Genomic DNA, 18,365 nt, shown 5'->3' on the forward strand with positions numbered 1-18,365 from the left:
GGAAATCATAAAAGAATATATTGAGTAAAAATCTGGATTTTTTTTTTGTTATAAAGACTTGAAGGACGTGCATACAAAAATGTTATTAGCAGTTTACTCTAAGTATTGGTGTTATGGAATATTTTTCTTTTTTATCTATTTTTTTTGTTTTTCTCCATTGAACATGCATTATTTTTTAATCAGAAAAAATATGTGAATTCTAAGAATATTAGGTATGAATTTTAAGGACTTGCATTATAACAAATGATCCCAATTTAGATGACTACTGACTTTGCATATGTAACACTGCTGCTAACTCTTAATCACTACCCAATTTTCTGAATATTACCATCTTCAAATATTTGTCAGTGTATATCTGTATAGCTCCCAAATATCCATGCATGCAAAGTGAAGTAAGAATTACCATATTATTATTATTAATTATTATAATCATTTATAAATATCTATTATATGCCAACTAATATGCTGGAAATATTCACATATTTTTGCTTCTTTACCTTTTATAATATGAATCAACCTTGTGAGTTTAGTTATTATTCTTCCTTGAAGATTAAGGAATCTAAGGCCCCAGGAACTTCAGTAAAGTAGAGCAATGATTCAAACTCAGATTTCAAGATCAATGCTTAAAGAATAATGAAACGAGTTCAACTTATGTTTTTTCAGATTGTTTTTATTTTTATTTTTTTAAATAAAACAAGGGTGTAGTAAATTTTGCATTGTCATATACTCATATAAAAGGTCAGATATTATTTCATGGATTCAAAAACTTTTATATAATTATTACAACCCATCCAGGTTCATTGTCCACTGCTCAAGAAGAAGCCAATACACTCAGATAGCAGGGTTACAGCAAAGAAAAAGTTTAATATCGCAGCCACCATATGAGGAGACTGGAGACATTTCTCAAATCCATCTCCCCAGGAATTGGGGAGAAAGAGTTTTTAAAGAGAGTTTGGTGGGCAAAGGTCTAGGGAATTGGTTGGGGATGAACTCATAGAGTTGGGAAGCAGAAATTGTCCTCTTGTGCTGAGTTAGTTCCCAAGTCACAAGACCCATTGAGTTGGTTCCTTGGTATGGGCCACTGACTTGGTTGGGTCAATTGGTCCACTAGAATGCAGGATCTAGAAGATATCTCAAAGACCAGCCTAGAGTTTCACAAGAGTAATGTTATCTGTGGGAGCAAGGAAGAAAGCTAAGAATCTTCATGACCATCAGCCATGTAACTCCTAAGAAGTAAGCAACTATAGGAAAGCAAGCTAGGGAACAATGGCTGGAGATATATATATATATATATATATATATATATATATATATATATATATTATGCTGCTTATACCTTTGCAGAGTTCAGGCCCCTACCACTGTTCCCACCTTATGGCCTTTTACTAATTTTATAAAGGGTGGTTTCATAATCACTCAAGAAGGAGAGCAACATTCTACCTATTGAAGTAGGTGCTTTCAGGTAGGAAAATGAATCATTTGCCACACCAAAAATGTTCTCTATGTTATAAAATTTTATTTTTACTTTAGAGGGAAATTCATTTATCATCTTCCTGGGCCCATGTCTGGTATCTTTTATACTTATTATCATTTCTTCCCTACAAGATTTCCTTCCTTTAGGAAATTTTAGTATGGATGATCATGGTACCATTCATTTATTTCAGCTTCTAAAAATTAGTAGCACTGCATTAATGTCACAATTTAACTTTTCTACTGCTCTGTATTTTTTATTTTACCTCTCATCTGTCAAGTGATCCAGAAAGGTGAGTTGGTACTATATATAATTTCTTGGCAGGTAAAGAGATGGAAACCACATACTATTAATTAAATACCACTAACCTTGGCACTTAAAAGAATTTAGGGTTGCAAATGACTGTGGGGGCCAGTCAATCCCCACAAAGTAAAGTAATTCCATCTCTCCCTTTCACTCCTTTTGTCTCCTGTGTTTTTCAAATGAGCAAAAACTTTTTAAACGTTTTTTTTTCTTTTTAATTAGGGTTCTCCTAGAAAATTAAACATGTGGAAAAATCGAATGAGCAAAATTAAATAAGAAAAATTAAGTTGGGGTGGAAGGATTTAATCCCACCATTTATGACCAAGTCAAGATTGTCAGCTCTGTGATCATTATATTAACGAACACAAGGAGGAAAGGTCAGACTAAATGGCTCAGGCCCACATTTTCAGATCTGAAGAGGACGTCAATATCGAAGTTCTTACTTTTCACCATGTAGGATTAGATGTGGGCACTAATGAAGACAGCGCTGATAAATTATGTATATCTTTTACAAAACAAAACAAAAAAAGCTCTCAAAGGTCTAATCTGTTTGCTTTCATTTTGTACTAAATTCTTCTTATAATCTTTAAGATGCATATTTTTCCGTTCTCATTTCAAGTACTTCAAGATAAGCATCTGCCACCATTTCCCATTGAAACTGAATTTTATAATCCAATAGTTTCAGAAGTACATCTCCCTGGACTACAGGCAGAATGATCGTTTGTTTCATTTTATTCTCTTACTTGCATTTCCATTCCTTATTGGGCACTAAATGAGGTGCCATGCTTGAAGTCTCTCAGTTCTCAAGGGCTGAAGTACTATGAAAAAAGCAGCATGTCTGAGGATTAGAGCTCATAGACACAAAAGGCTGGCTATTGTAGCCTCTTCTGTCTATATCCAGCTGCTAAAATCCAGCATAATAGCCCTCAACTACCAGGAAAATAAATGCCTGGTTTCTGAGTTATTCTAACACTCAGTTGTAGTGTTCTTGTATTTTCAGCTGTTTTTCCTTCCCACTTCTTGGCCATTAGGAGCAGTGATGTAGAATTGAACAATTTCAACAGAGAGTTGTTTATATTCTCTTGCTGAAATGAATGTGTGGCCCTGGCCCATAATATTTATACATATTTTCCTTTTTACTTAATTGTAATTAACATGCTGTTTATTGCATTCCTTTTACCTTTCCTTAAGAATTTGCTTTTTCCTTCAATTGTTTGCATTGGTATCTTTTGAATTTCCTCCCTCTTATTTATTTGTTGGCATAAATAATAATTGGTGTTACAGCAGGAGCTTGATAAAGCTTTGTATTATGTTCCCTTTTGTCCAATAGCAATCATGAGGCATAAAAAAAAAGGCTGAACAGTTTGTGCACAGTTGCACGACAAAATAAGGGCAAAGGTTTAAATAGAGTTTGTGTTCTTACTTTTCCACATTCTGTTTTTATTAAAAGACTAAATCTCCTATAATTTCTGTTAATTTTTTTTTCTCTCTTAACCCTTTAGATTTTTTTCCTGTGTCTTAATTTGAATTTTCTTTTAACTTCTTATATTTATCTTGTTTTTAGAATGTCTTTCTGATTCTGTCCTCACTTCTTAACGTTTTGACTTATAAATGCTGTGGAATCAATTCACATTCTCTTCCTTCAGTAAAATAGTATTTTCTCTTCCAGATCATTAGTCAGTGATAGTTAAGAATCTGCCATTTCCATATTTATAGAACATATCCCTTCTCTAGATTGTTCAGTAAACTGTGTTAGAAATGTTGATAACCTGTGGGGGGGGAACCTAGATGATCCTCCCTTTACCATACCCCAAAATAAATTACAAGTAGATTAAAGATTAGCTTTAAAATATCTAAGCTTCCAGGAGAATTCCTATGTATTAAAGCAATGCAAGAAACTGCAAAGGAAAAGATTAGTATGTTTGACTGAATCTAAATGTAACTTTAAAAAAATCTTTAGAGTTTTAAGGCAACAACAAGCTGTATATTCACAACAGATATGTCTAAGAAATAATCATATTATTTATATACCATAGTAAACAATAATAAACATATTAATGCCACAATATGAAAATTAGGGAAGAACATGAATAGGCACCCTCAAAGGAACTATAAATGATAGTCATATGAGAATGTGTTTATCCTCATCTCTAACCAAAGAAATAAAAATTAAAACAATAAGCCACTATCATTCTGCCTATAAAATAGCAAAATTTTAAAGTCAATCTAAATGCTAGTGGAAAATATGTATGAATGATTTTAATTCGTTTTTTAAAACTTCTAAATTTTGCAAATTTTCTACAGTGAACCTATATTACTTTTGTAATGAAAAAAATGAATGCCCTAAAATCTATATGGGTGTTTATTTAGTCTCTTCTCTCTAAGCACAAGACATGACTAAGAAGTGTCCAAATATTTATATGTATATATAAAAATATATTTATTTTACTTTATTTTATTTTTTATGACAGAGTCCCACTCAGTTGCCTGAGCTAGGGCACAGTGGTGTCATCATAGCTCACTGCAACCTCAAACACCTAGGCTCAGACAATCCTCTTGCCTCAGCCTCCTGAGTAGCTGGGACTACAGGTGTGTGCCACCACGTGCAGCTAATTTTTTCTATTTTTGGCAGAGATGGGGTCTCACTCTTGCTCAGGCTGGTCTTGAACTCTTGACCTCAACAATCCTCCCGCCTCAGCCTCCCAGAGTGCTAGAATTACAGGCATGAGCCACCGGGCCCAGCTCAAATACTTTAATGTTTTTAAGTTGATTCTACTGATTAGATTTCCTATTTCCACTATATTTCAATTAATCTAAATATTATTTGTTCCTTGAAAATAGTAATTAACAAAAGCAGAGATTTCTCCAAGTTAATGACATCCTACCACAATATTTCACGGCCACAATAGGAGAGCACTCACCGTGATAAGAGCTATTTTGTGGAAAATGCTCTCTGGAAGGTCAGCCGCTTGTGCAAGTATAATTCCACAACTGAACTTTGAGCCATTGTCTGAGGTGCTAAGGTGAAGTGGTCTGGAACTGTTTAGGTTTCAGGGGAAATGGATTTGCCATAATAAAGGGAAACTTTAAGATAAATAGGTTATCAAGAAGGATGTACTTTTCTTTAGTGACAAATGTGTAGATTCTATCCATTGATTTCAAAACTTTGAAGTTAATCTCAGTATAAACAATTTTGACATTTTTGTGAAGATCTTCTAAAATAGAATCCTTAGAGAAGCAGAAGATGACAGTCAAGTAGAACTTTATTATTACTCAAATTTCATACTTGCCAAACATCACTTTTTATAAGCAGTTTACTTACATTGTCTGGTTAATCCTTGTAATAACTCTCCAAGATAATATTTAATTATTCATTTTATAAAACAGGAGAAAATTAAGATGCAATGAGGCTAAATAGCCTGACCAAAGGTCCTCTGTAAGGACATGGAAAGGCAAAATTTGAGCCCAGGCAAGTATGCCTGCAAAGATCAAATTTGTACCCTGAACGCTGTACCACTTCCAGACTACAGTTCAGTAATCTTGACCATTCCCCCAGCACTGACTCCCAGCTCCAGGTAGGGCATATATAGTCTAACATAACCTGCCCACCATACCCTTGCTTATGGGTGGCAAAGCAGAAAGAACTTGGGTTTAACATTCTAACTTGGATTGAATCTTTGATTCACTATTATATTTTTAAGTTAGTTATTTCTTTACCTGTTAAATGGGGAAAAACTATTAATAATATTTTATTACTTAATAATAATATCTCAGAATGCTGCTATGAATATTGAGATACCACATGTGAAAGTGCTTAGAACAGTTCTTGGCAAATAATAGATATTTAATAAATATCAGTTTCCTTTCTTCCTTCCCTTGCAAGACAAAAGTCGCCCTTCCTTGCGAAGTCAGTTTACATGAAAATGCTTTCATGGCTCTCAGCCTAACACAGAATCCTTGGAAAATTAACTCATTAAACCCAATGGACCTTAGACATGGGATCCCAAAGGTTTTGTATATCCCAGGCTTTGGCAGGGCATACTGGGGGAAGCCAAAATAGAAGTCAATATACTTCTGTATCCTTTCTTTTCTGGATTTGGGCAGACTTTTTATTGTCATGCAGTTTCTACAACTGTTGCTTCTCTTTCATCTCTCCTACATAACCCTGCCCCCAAATTCCAAAACATATTTTTACAGGTATTTTAGGACTCTAGCTCAAACTGCTTTTATGCCACTTCTCAAAGTTGTCTTACCATTTTCTGCTTCCCCCTTTTTCTCCTGCCATGCTCTCTAACCCTCTACCAAATATTTATTTAAGGAACTTGTACCCTCAAGACCAAGTCCAGTGACTTCTACTTCATGCATCTACTCTGACCACTCTGGTTGGAAGAGACCTCACTATCTACTACACCACTCTAACGTAATATCACTCCTCTGACAGATTGCAGACACTTTGTCTCTTGAGGCTGAAAATTGATTGAATGGAATATGGCTTAAAATGGCATCTGATTAGCAATCCCTAAAGCAACCTCTCTAAACTCACTGAAATATCTACAAAACCAGCAAAAGCCCAATTCTCAAAAATATACTAAAAATTAGGATCAATAGACAAATCATTATCAAAATCAGGAAAGATTTTAAATCAATTTAAAGGCCAGAAGAACTGGATTGAGAAACTTAAAAACTACTTTCCCACTAAAAAAAGATAAAAATTCTTGATCTGAAAGTAGAATCATTCTTTGCTCCTTCTCAACTGTTTGACTCCTACTCAGAAACAAAGAAGCCCTTTCAATCACCAACAAAAACAACCAAAAAAAAAATGTGGAAGGCAAACATTTCTCTATCAAGTAGATAATATTTTATAGGGCATCCATAAAAATGAATGCTACCCCTTAATCCCTAACCTAGTGATCCAAAAGAGTTAAGAATAATGATAGGATGAGAAAAGGCTTTCCAGGAGCAAAAAAATAAAATAGGCATGCCAATATTAATTTTTTAAAAGTCAGATGTGAGGCCAAATATAAAATTAGTGGGAAATAAGGTAATATTGATAAAATTTAAAGTGAAGATATAATTATGAATCCCTTCAAATAACACAATGGCTGAAATCTATAAGGTGAAAACTGTTAGAAGTTAAAGAAAAATAATAAACACAATTATTATAGAAGACTCACATATCTATCTCTTTTTTCCTATAAATTCAATAGGAAAAAAGTAAGAATGAATAGATTAGAATATACAGTAATATCTTTAATAATATACAATAAATAAGGTTACATGTGTATACATATGTGTACATAGATGTGTACATATAGACACATATATACATACATAATCAAACTATTGCCCGCAAAAACATGTTAACTATGATAAATATTTATAAATATCTATGATAAATATTTAGAATATTTAGAAATATTTATCATAGTGTTTATCTCAAAGAAAGAATCAAGAAATTCCAACTATTATTAGAAGTCAAGCCATTCTCTAATTTCTCTAATTTCCATAAGTTTCAAGAAATCAATAAGGAAATCAAATGTCCAAACACATAAATAACCACCAAATTCAAGTGGAAAATTAAAACCTCAATTACAAACAATTTAGCAATTAACAAAAATGATGACATCGCATATCAAACTATAGAATGGTACCAAAGCTGCAACCAGAGGCAGATGCAGGAGTGAAAAATTGATAGGTTTTTGTTGTTGCTGTTGTTGTCATTGTATATTCTGATAATTTTCCATTCTTTAAAATTAAGCTCAAGCCATTGGAATATTTCTTAATGTAGTATTCCATAATAAGTATTAAAACACTATTCAAAGGAAATAATCTACTAGATCTAGTCTACCCTTACTGTCTTTACTCTTTTATTTTGACCTGTTGTCCCCTGCTCTCCACTTCCTTGAGACACCAATCACTTGGCACCATACTTGGCCTCTTGACACACACCAACAGCCCCTTCAAATCTAAGAATTCTTGTGGACATAGTCTCTGACTTTGATCCTCAGTCTCTCACATTTATAAATTCTCTCATATTTTATAGTTACTCCTTGGTTCTACAAGCTAATATTACTTGCAAAAGACACTCGCACCTTCTATACAAGACACAAGGAGTCTTATAAGTTTTTAGGACTCCACCCTGCCTCCCAACAAGAGTAGGGAAATTACAAAGGGAAGAAAAATTGTAGAGTCTATGATTTCTATGGCTTCCTATAAGTTTACCACACACACGCACATACACACACACACACACACACACATCATACACATAGACATGCAAATATACATATATAAATAAATAAAGGATACGGAAGCTATCTTTTAGGGATTCATTCAGAAGTTATAAAATATATATACATTTTTAAACTTTTAAATTTAATTTCAAAGGCAGTAACTGGAACTAAAATAATGAGATTATATTTTCCTCTGAGTTCTTCCCATGCCCAGAAAAATCATGAGTATATTATATTGAATGCAAAAATATTAGGTGGCTATATGATTTATATGCTGGACTCTCAGACATACGTATAAATAAAAGTTGGTTTGTGTAACACTTGATTTTTCAATTCAAATTGTTTACTTTTTCTAAATTTTTCACTTAATATTATTAGCCATCCTATGATTTCTGTAACAAGTGTATCTATTAATAAATTATAGTGTGTTTTCTCAATTCAGAGTTCTTTCCAACAGCAAAGTTGTCACTTTCCTGTAAAGAAACAATGGATAGTTGCTATGGTCAATCATGGTACTAAAAGAGAAATTATATTTGGTTGTTATTTCTGTAAATGTTCTCACTGAATTGTGTACATGTACAAGAAATTTCTGCAATCAAGTGAATCCATGTTGTACCAAAAAAAATTCACGTGATGTTTAAACATAATAACATTCTTCTCCAATGCAGACGAGGGTCCAACGTATCTCTCACATTGGACATGAGCAGCTTGGGGAACGTTGAACCCTTTGTTGCTATTCCAACCCCTCGGGAGAAGGTGGCAATGGAGTACCTGCAGTCTGCCAGCCGAATTCTCACAAGGTCACAGCTGAGGGACATCGTGGCAAGTTCACATTTACTCCAGAGTGAATTCATGGTGAGCTTGCTATTTCCTTTTGATTCTTCAGTAGGTATTTTGATATAGTATAGACACATACGGAAGTGACACTGCCCTACGCTTATGCAGCTTACAAGAAACAAACGGTTACAGTTCAAAAGGTAAAGTGAAATGATTTTAGATCTACCTTCTGTCTCACCAACTGTGGCTAAGGCTATCACACTAGAATGTGATAGCTAAATTGAGTCAGAGTCTGGAGGAGCTGGCGAGGCTAAGAAGTGGCATGCAGGACCTGGGTAGGGAAAGGGCATTTCAGGACAAAGGAAAAGCCCTGTTTTCACTGGTTGGGGAATTGAATCGTTCAGTTTAACTGGAGCAGTGGAAGCAAGGTTTGAAGTGGCAAAGGTTGAGCCTCCAAAGTAGGAAAGAAACCCAACTGTTTATATATATTTAGGAGTTTGGACTTTATCATGTGTTTTAGATCATTCTATCTGTAGTGGAATAGGTACTAAAATGAAACAGTTTGGAGTCTCTAAAGATAATCCTGTGGAACTGTGATGGTGACCTAAACTAAGTTAGTAGCAGAGAAAATGGAGAGGCTCTATAAGACTATAAGGATATACAAGGAGTGGACTTAATTGGATGAGGCAGCCAGAAGTAATGGAAAAGTCAGCCATGATACCAGTTTTTTGGCTCAAGCAACAGGGTGCATATGGTGCCCTTTGGTGAAATAAGGAACACATAAAGAAAACCAAGTGTGGGCTAAAAGTGGTGGCGAGTTCAGTTTTAGACCTATCGGTGTTGCTCGCATTAGTTTAATGAGTGAAAACACACATCTACCCAGAGAACATGGAGTCAGAATAGATCTTCTTAAGTGTAATTGTTGCCCAAGAAGAATATTCATTTTATAGATCACCTTGCATTTCAAATCAGTTGTACCTCTTAAGGCATATTAGTTGAGGATAATAAATTGATTACTCTAGGGTCAGTTTAGATATTTGCAACCACGCTAATGGTAAAAGATTCAGTAATGTGTTAGATCTATTATTAGACCCATTAATTATTATTAAGTGTCTAAAGTAAAATACAAACATGGTGTTTTTAAAATCAGACTTCATGGTGTATCATCTTTTTATATGTGAAGAAAATGTGATGGCTGTCATCCCAGCACTTTGGGAGGCTGAGATGGAGGATAGCTTGAGGCCAGGAGTTCAAGACCAGCCTGGGTAACACAGTGAGACCATGTCTCCACCAAAAATAAAAAATTTCTTTTTAATTAGCTGAATGTGATGGTGCACCTCTATAGTCCCAACTACTCAGGATGCTGAGGCAGGAGGATCACTTGAGCCCAGGAGTTTGAGGCTGCAGTGAGCTCTCATTGTGCCACTGCACTCCAGCCTGGGTGACACAGTGAGACCCCATCACAAAACGAAAAGATAAGACAAAAAATAAGCCCTGAATAGCCTACTTCTTTGGAAGGAAATATGAAGAAACAAGGAGTAGCCAGGAAAGAAATGATGCTGGAAAATGACAGATTGTCAGTGTGTGTCAGAAAACAGGCAGAGAGAAGGAAAAGGAAGGGGAGGAATGAAGATATTACCTACTTTGTGCATTTGCCAAAAGAGACTGACCTGTTTGTTGCCCAAGAAGAATATTCATTTTATAGATCACCTTGCATTTCAAATCAGTTGTACCTCTTAAGCCATATTGGTTGAGGATAATAAATTGATTACTCTAGGGTCAGTTTAGATATTTGCAACCACGCTAATGGTAAACATGTGTTTTCTATTGAATAGTCAACAATTTTGCTTATTTTGGTAACTCGGAACTGAGAAGTTAAAGCATTTAGTTGAAACAAGAAATAGGGATGAATATCATAAGTATCTAATATAATGTCTAATATAGTGTGAGTTTAGGAAAGGATGTTTAAAAAGTAAGCCGCTCCTTTCTGTAGACCAAATTTCAAATTCGTAACACAGTCTGGCTTTTCTCAAATTTTCAGGTTAACTGAAAATTAGGATAGTGTGAATTAATTTATAGATTATTTCTTTCTTTTCAATGAATGTTATTCTGTTGAGTTATACTTCCCATTGGAGAAAGTTTAAGTAATAAAAATGTTATTTTATGTGATCCAAGGATTTAATATTTAGTCATTAAATAACAAAATTTATTTCATTTCACATTAATCTTATTGCTTTAATTCTTTGCAGAATTTTAAGTTAGAGAATGTACTATTTTTTGTAATCAAATCTTTAAATATTCGTTTGGACCCTTTTGAAAACATTGGCTCTTTCTCTGTCCCAGTCAACTGCCAATGCTCACCTTTTTAGGTCTAATGCATTTACACAGGGCCACTTCTGTTTCTGTTGTTCCCTCTCCAATCACTTGAGGCACATAACATGTGTTCTGACAGACTAAGAATATTTATATTCTTGTTAAGTGGGAGAAAAAGTCTCTGGATATCCTTCATTAAAAAATATTGCATTTATGACTACAAATGGAACAGTCCAATTATAAATCATTCCTTAATGCAAATTAAAAAATAATCATATCATCATCACTTAAATCAACAAAAAAGCCCTTTATATTTACCATTTGGGGAAGGAGGTTTTAATAATCCTAACAGTCACTATTAATGTTAAAAGACAATTTTTCATGGAAAAAAGTTTGGTACTGAATTTACATAGCGATTTGAATATATTTGAATACATTGTGGTTTTTTAAATCCATATTTTAGCACCTGTCTAATAACTCCAGCAATTATGTCACAACAGGATTCCTAAAATCTAACCAAAATGTTACATGCCTCTTTAACGACACGTATAAAACAATGCTTTCTAACACACACAGCTGTTTCTTAGAAGTCAGCTTGTCAGGGTGCAGCTGATATGTTTATGAAAGGAAGGGCATTGGTCAACCAGAGGTGGTAGTCTGTTGTTTTATAAATGACTTTGAAGTGCAATGGCGTTCTGGATCAGATGGTTCCCCGTGAACATTTTCTTTGTGGCAGCATTAGATACACTAATTTGCTATCATTTATTTTTGCAGGAAATACCAATGAATTTTGTTGATCCCAAAGAAATTGATATTCCACGTCATGGAACTAAAAATCGCTATAAGACCATCTTGCCAAGTAAGTTTCTTGATTTAATAATTTGCATTGTTAAGCACAAGACATACCTTCCCTAATCACCCCTACCTCATCCTTTTCAATCCTTACAATTCCCACATACACACCATATTTGTAATTAGAAACACATACCAAGACTAAGTGAACTTCATTAAAATAAAAAGTCGTGTGCCTCCAAGGATACCCTCAATAAAGTGCAAAGAGAGTTCACAGAATGGGAGAAAATATTTGCAAATTATATATCTAATAAAAAACTTGTATCTACAGTTAAGAACTCTTAACAACTTAATAATAAAACACAAAGAATTCAATTTAAAAAATGAACAAAGGACTTCAATAGACATTTCTTCATAGAAGATATACAAATAGTCAATAAGCATATGAAAAGATGCTCAACAGCTTTAGGGGCAGGGAAACCAAACCACAACAAGGTTGGTGGTTGATGCCTATGATCACAATACTTTGGGAGGCCACCGTGGGAGGATCACCTGAGGCCAACAGTTCCAAGTCCAGCCTGGGCAACATAGTGAGACCCTGTCTCTACAAAAAAAATAATTTTAAATAATTAGCCCTATGTGATGGCATGTGCCAGTAGTCCAGCTACCTTGGAAACTGAGGCAGGCGGATCGCTTCAGCCCAGGAGTTTGAGGCTGCAGTGAACCATGATTGTGCCACTGCACTTTAGCATGAATGACAGAGACCCTATCTCTTAATAAAAATAAAAAGGACACACACACAAACACACAAGATACCACTTTATATTCACTAGGATGAGTGTAATAAAAAAGATAGACAATTTTTTTAATGTAGGGAAATTGGAAACTTCATACATTGCTAGTAGAGATGTAAAATGGTGCAGCTACTTAGGAAAACAGTTTGTCAGTTTTTTAAAAGGTAACACCTAGAGTCACTATATTACCTGAACATTCCACTTCCAGGCATAACATACAAGAGAAATGAAATGTGTGTCCATACAAAAATTGTACACAACATATTTATAACAGCATTATTGATAATAGCCAAAAAGTGGAAACAACCCAAATGTCCATCAACTGAATGGGTAGATAAAATGTAGCATACCCTCACCATGGAATCAATGAAAAAGAACAAGGTGCTAATGCATGCTACAACATGGATGAACCTGGAAAGTGTTATGCTGAGTGAAAGTAGTCACATCACACCTCGTATTTTATAATCCATTTATGTGAAATCTGCAGAGTCAGAAATTACCTTAGTGGTTGCCTAGTGTTAGAGGGAGATGATGGATGATTGCTAAAGGGTCTGGTGTTTATTTGTGGGCTAATGAAAATGTTACAAAATTGATTATGGTGGTAATTGTACAACTCTATTAATTAAAAAAAAAAAGACTGCAATGGCACACTAAATGGGTGAATTGTATGGCATGTGAACTATGTCTAAATAAAGCTATAATCAAAAATCCTCCTGTGCATAACAATCACCTGGAGTCTTTGTTAGAAATCCTGGGATTTTGTTTAAGTAGATCTGCTGCTGAGCCCAGAAAACTACTTCTAGCAAGCACCCAGGTAAGTCCAATGCAGACGAAACCAGAACCACACCTCAAGAAACACTACTACATATTAAAACTAAATTTTGCTCCATGAAATTTATCAATGTCCAATGAGCTGGATGTTAGGGACCAGTGAGGAATAAGAAATGGTCTATAAAATCAAGGAGGTCATGGACTAGAAAGGAGAGTCATGTAAACAAATAACTATGGTCAGTGTCCTAAGGTCCAGAATAGAGATATGGCCTAGATGGTGCAGGAGTTCATAGAGGACTGAGTAATTAATTCCTCCTACAGCAAGCAAAAAGAAAACTTCTCCAAAAAAACTTTGGAGAAGTTAAATTTTCTATCACTAAACAAACAGAGGTGGAGTTTTGGCAAAACCTATAATCTGGAAAGATGGAGCCACAAATAATTTTTTTGAAGAATTGGCATTGAAACAGTAGTCTTGGCCAGGCATGGTGGCTCACGCCTATAATCCTAGCACTCTGGGAGGCTGAGGCGGGAGGGTTGCTCGAGGTCAGGAGTTTGAAACCAGCCTGAGCAAGAGCAAGACCCTGTCTCTATTATAAACAAAAAGAAATTAATTGGCCAACTAATATATATATATATATAAAATTAGCTGGGCATGGTGGTGCATGCCTGTAGTCCCAGCTACTCGGGAGGCTGAGACAGGAGGATTGCTTGAGCCCAGGAGTTTGAGGTTGCTGTGAGCTAGGCTGATGCCACGGCATTCACTGTAGCCTGGGCAACAGATTAAGACTCTGTCTCAAAAAAAAAGAAAGAAACAGTAGTCTTCATAATTTAGTCCATTAATTTGCTCATAAGAATTCTCCATATTTATAGTAATAGCGATACATTAAAATCAAGTAAAGAATTACTATTAATGGTATCTGTAGGCTTCCCCTTCTGGTGGAATTGAAAATGCATTGTTAAAGTTATTCCATTATAACATATTTTTACGTGGTCTATGTAGTTAAATCTATTTACCTAAAGTATAGTCAATGTTGAACGATATTACTAGACTTGGTTGAAGAGGGTGAAAGTGCTCCGTGTTAGTACTGATGTTCCTCTTTCTCACTCTCTCTCTCTCTCTCTGATAAAAATTTCATCTAAAATAGTCCAAACATAAATAACCAGGGTATACATCACAATTACTATCTATGCCCAAACAATCATCTAGTTTGAGAAGGATTTGGAAATTATCAGGATTATTTTAAAGTCCAGCCTTCTCCATTTCCTGCCCAGATGATATCAAACAGCCGCTTCATAGTCCTATGTCAGCTTTTCCATTCCCAGAACTGGGTGGACCGCTTGAACCAGGGCACCTGTGCTGACAACTGATGTTGCACATGATGGATTTTCTGCTGAAAATGTCTGCAGCCTGAATGCCCCACCCACCCCCTGGTGTACACAAAATATAATTTAGGAAATATAGCTTGGACAACACACACTATTGCTTGAAAAGTATCCAAAAAGACTGGAAGACTAGGCAAGGCTGTTCTTTTTGGTTTATTTTAGACTGTGATATGAAATAAACTTGAAACATTACATAAAATAATGATTAGCAGATGATCAAGACTTTAAATATTATGATTGTTTTTCTTCTTTTAACCCACACTAAATTCCTCTTAGGTTTAAAAGTTTGCTAGCTTGTACATAATATCAACATCATAAAAGTTGGAGTATGCTTTGCAGCAGATATATGTGCAGCCAAGAATCAATTAAGTTGTAAATTAAATTATAGCCATCTCTGAGGACAGTATCAGCCAGGCTCAGAACACTCTGAATGGTAGATTTAAATGCCAATGTCAAGTTTATATCAAATTATTTTGTAATATAAATAAATATTAGTGATAAAAATACATCTACATCCTAAATCACAAAACAATGGGAAAAACCAATCATATATCAATATGAAATTATTAGCACATAATGAAGTATAATACTATAATAATAAATTTTATATATTTTTCTTCCATATAGTCAACTTTTTTATACAAATATAAGACAATATAGACAAAATTCAGAAACTCTACTTATACAGGCCATTATTTCATATTTAAAAATGTAATGTCTAGTAATGTTTCTTGATTAAATTATGTTTCCTCTTTTATTATATTAAGTGCCTAGCACAGAGTAAGTTCACAAATAAGTAAATCACTCATTAAAGCAACAAGTTGTGTAGCTAAAGTGAGATATTAGAATTAGATTTGACTTCCTACCCCAGCAAAAACATTTACAATTTTGGGCAGGTTACTTAATCTTCCTGTACCATCCTTTCTTCATCCCTAAAAATGCTGATAATATACTATCCTACAAAGCTACTGAGAGAATTAAATAATAGTATGAATAAAATGCCTACCCAAATCCCAGCTAATCATAAGCTCTTAGCTAATGTCAGTTTCTCCTTTCTCTTCCTACTTAACTGAAGATGAATGTGTCATTAACCCCAGGCCCAATTCCAGAAAATAGGGCAACATCCATATAGAGATATGTTCACAGTTTCAAGAGCAAAGTACTCAAGGGCCCTATTTTCTCTTGGAATTTTCACATGGTTCTTAAGAAGTAAATATTTATGTAGTCACCATCTTCCATTGCCAAGGTGGACTCTCCCACAGTGAGGGGAAAATGGTTTGTATCTCCATTACAGTAGACACAAGCCATATGTGGCAATTGAGCACTTGAAATACAGCCAATGAAGAACTAATTTTTAAGTTTTATTTTATTTTAATTAACTTAAATTTAATTAGCTACATGTCACAAGTGGCTACCACATTGTACAATGCAGGCCTGGAGTCTTCTCTCTTCTTGCAAGAAGTCTGAAGGTGACTTGTGATCACCTAGAAGAAGGTAAAGGTGTGACTGGGCCCTGCTTTTCTCCCGTTTCCCATTTACCTGGATTTCATCTATGAAAACCGTCCTTTTTCCTCCCATTCATGCCTTTGCCCATCACTTGCAGTGATACAGTTTCCCCCCATCCCACCTAATAATAATTACTTCTTTTGACTTCAAACCTCAAGCGCGTTTCTTCCTAGAGAAGAAATCTTAAGCACAAGGATAGCCTTTGACAAAATCTGCTATAATACCAACCAAAATGTCTGGATCTGAGTACTATTTTGTCTGTTATGTAAAAGACTTAAGATTTCCAGAAGGTATTTTAGGGAGACTAGGATGGGGACATTTGCTGTGTTCTATACACCAAATTTATATATATGTTCAATAAAGTTGAGAGCAAAGAGAAAAAGGGAAGAGGGAAGAAAAAATAGAAGGAGGGAAAGAAGAAGAGGAAGAAGTAAGAAGAAAGAAATAAGGAAGGAAGGGAGTGAAAAAGGAAGAAAGAGAAAGGAAGGAGAAAAATAATCCTTGGCTTTTTTTTATTAGTCCAAGCTAACATATTAAAAGGACTTTGGTTAAATATCTACATTTTCCCATATTCACTTACATGTTGCATCCTTGCTTTAAAAATATATATATTTAAAGCCAGTCCTGGCTACTCTGGAGGCTGAGGCAGGAGGATCACGTGAGACCCGGAGTTCAAGGCTATAATGTGCAATGATTGCACCTGTCACTGTACTGTATCCAGGGCAATACAGTGAGACCCACTCACGAAATAAAAGAGGGGGATTTGAAAACCTCTAAATACTCAGAAAATACTATAAATTACTAATTTCCAACAAAATTTAGCTTGACGGAGAATGTGCTTCTAAGCAGATTATAAAGTAGAGTTCCCAATAAATCAAATATATTACCAGTGTTATAAACTGAAGGAATCAGACCTCTTCTCAGGCCTGCATGGTTTAGGGTATTTATGAAAATTTCTAATACACATCAGTGAATACTGAAAGAAATAAAAGATTTCTTGTCCCCTTTTCAAAAAAATCTAGAAAGTCAAAATCAGGGTTTTAACTCTTTCTAACTGAAATTAATTCTGCCGTTAAACTCTTTATGAACTACATACCAAATAGAAATCACCTAGGATATAAAAGTTAATTAAGTACAGCCCTTGCTCTCAAGGGGCTCACCACAATCCATTGAGGGCAAGCAGAAATGTAAGCACTTAAAACACAAGTTGATAAATACCAAAATAAAATTCGGGGAGACCAAGCAAAGCATCAAATGCTTAATTCTACATGGGAAGGCCAGGGAGAGCTTCAGAAAAATAGTGTTTCTTGAACTAAGCCCTGAAGAATGGGGAGGAAGTCTTTACCATGAAGAGAAGGCAAACAAAACACTGTGTGTAAAAGCATAGAATCTAGAAGAGTATGGAATATTTGGGAGATTGCCTTAGGTTCACAGGGCTAGATTATATGGTACACGGGAAAGTGGCCATTGAGGCCTTGAGGAAAGATTTTTTTTTTGGTAGAGACAGGGTCTCACTTTGTCACTCAGACTAGAGTGTGATCATAGTAACTTTGAGCTCTTAGGCTCAAGCAATTTTTTTTAACTCAGCCTCATGAGTAGCTGGGACTACAGGTGCATGCCACCTTGTCCAGCTATTTTTTTTATATTTTGTGGAGAGGTGTCTTGCTAGGTTGCCCAGGCTGGTCTTGAGCTCTTGGCCTCAAGTGATCCTCCTGCTTTAGCCTCCCCAAATGCTGGAATTCCAGGCATGAGCCACCATGCCCAGCCAGGAAAAGATAATTAAAGATCTATCATACCTTGCCGAGTAAGGAGCTTGGATTTCATCCTCTAGGCCTGCATTGTCCAATAGAGCAACCGCTAGCCACATATAGCTATGTAAATTCACATTTAAATGAATTAAAAATAAATGAAAATTTTAGTTCCTCATTTTGTATTAGCCACATTTTCAGTGCTCCATAGGCACACATGGCTAGTGGATACATTTTTGGACAGAGTAGATAGAGAACATTTTCATCACCTCAG

General features: G+C 35.1%; 1 protein-coding gene across 3 annotated transcripts in view; it reads left to right on the forward strand.

Annotated features, from left to right (window-relative positions):
* PTPRR (protein tyrosine phosphatase receptor type R) overlaps positions 1-18,365 on the forward strand; it is a 264,986-nt gene that overhangs the window by 192,929 nt on the left and 53,692 nt on the right. For all 3 annotated transcript variants that reach the window (XM_020287986.2, XM_012788751.3, XM_076007167.1), the window contains 2 exons: positions 8,676-8,862; positions 11,872-11,956. In XM_020287986.2, coding sequence (XP_020143575.1) covers positions 8,676-8,862; positions 11,872-11,956 — 272 coding nt within the window. The remainder of the gene's footprint in view (positions 1-8,675; positions 8,863-11,871; positions 11,957-18,365) is intronic.

The sequence above is a fragment of the Microcebus murinus genome, chromosome 10 (assembly GCF_040939455.1).
Source record: "Microcebus murinus isolate Inina chromosome 10, M.murinus_Inina_mat1.0, whole genome shotgun sequence".
Lineage (NCBI taxonomy): Eukaryota > Metazoa > Chordata > Mammalia > Primates > Cheirogaleidae > Microcebus > Microcebus murinus.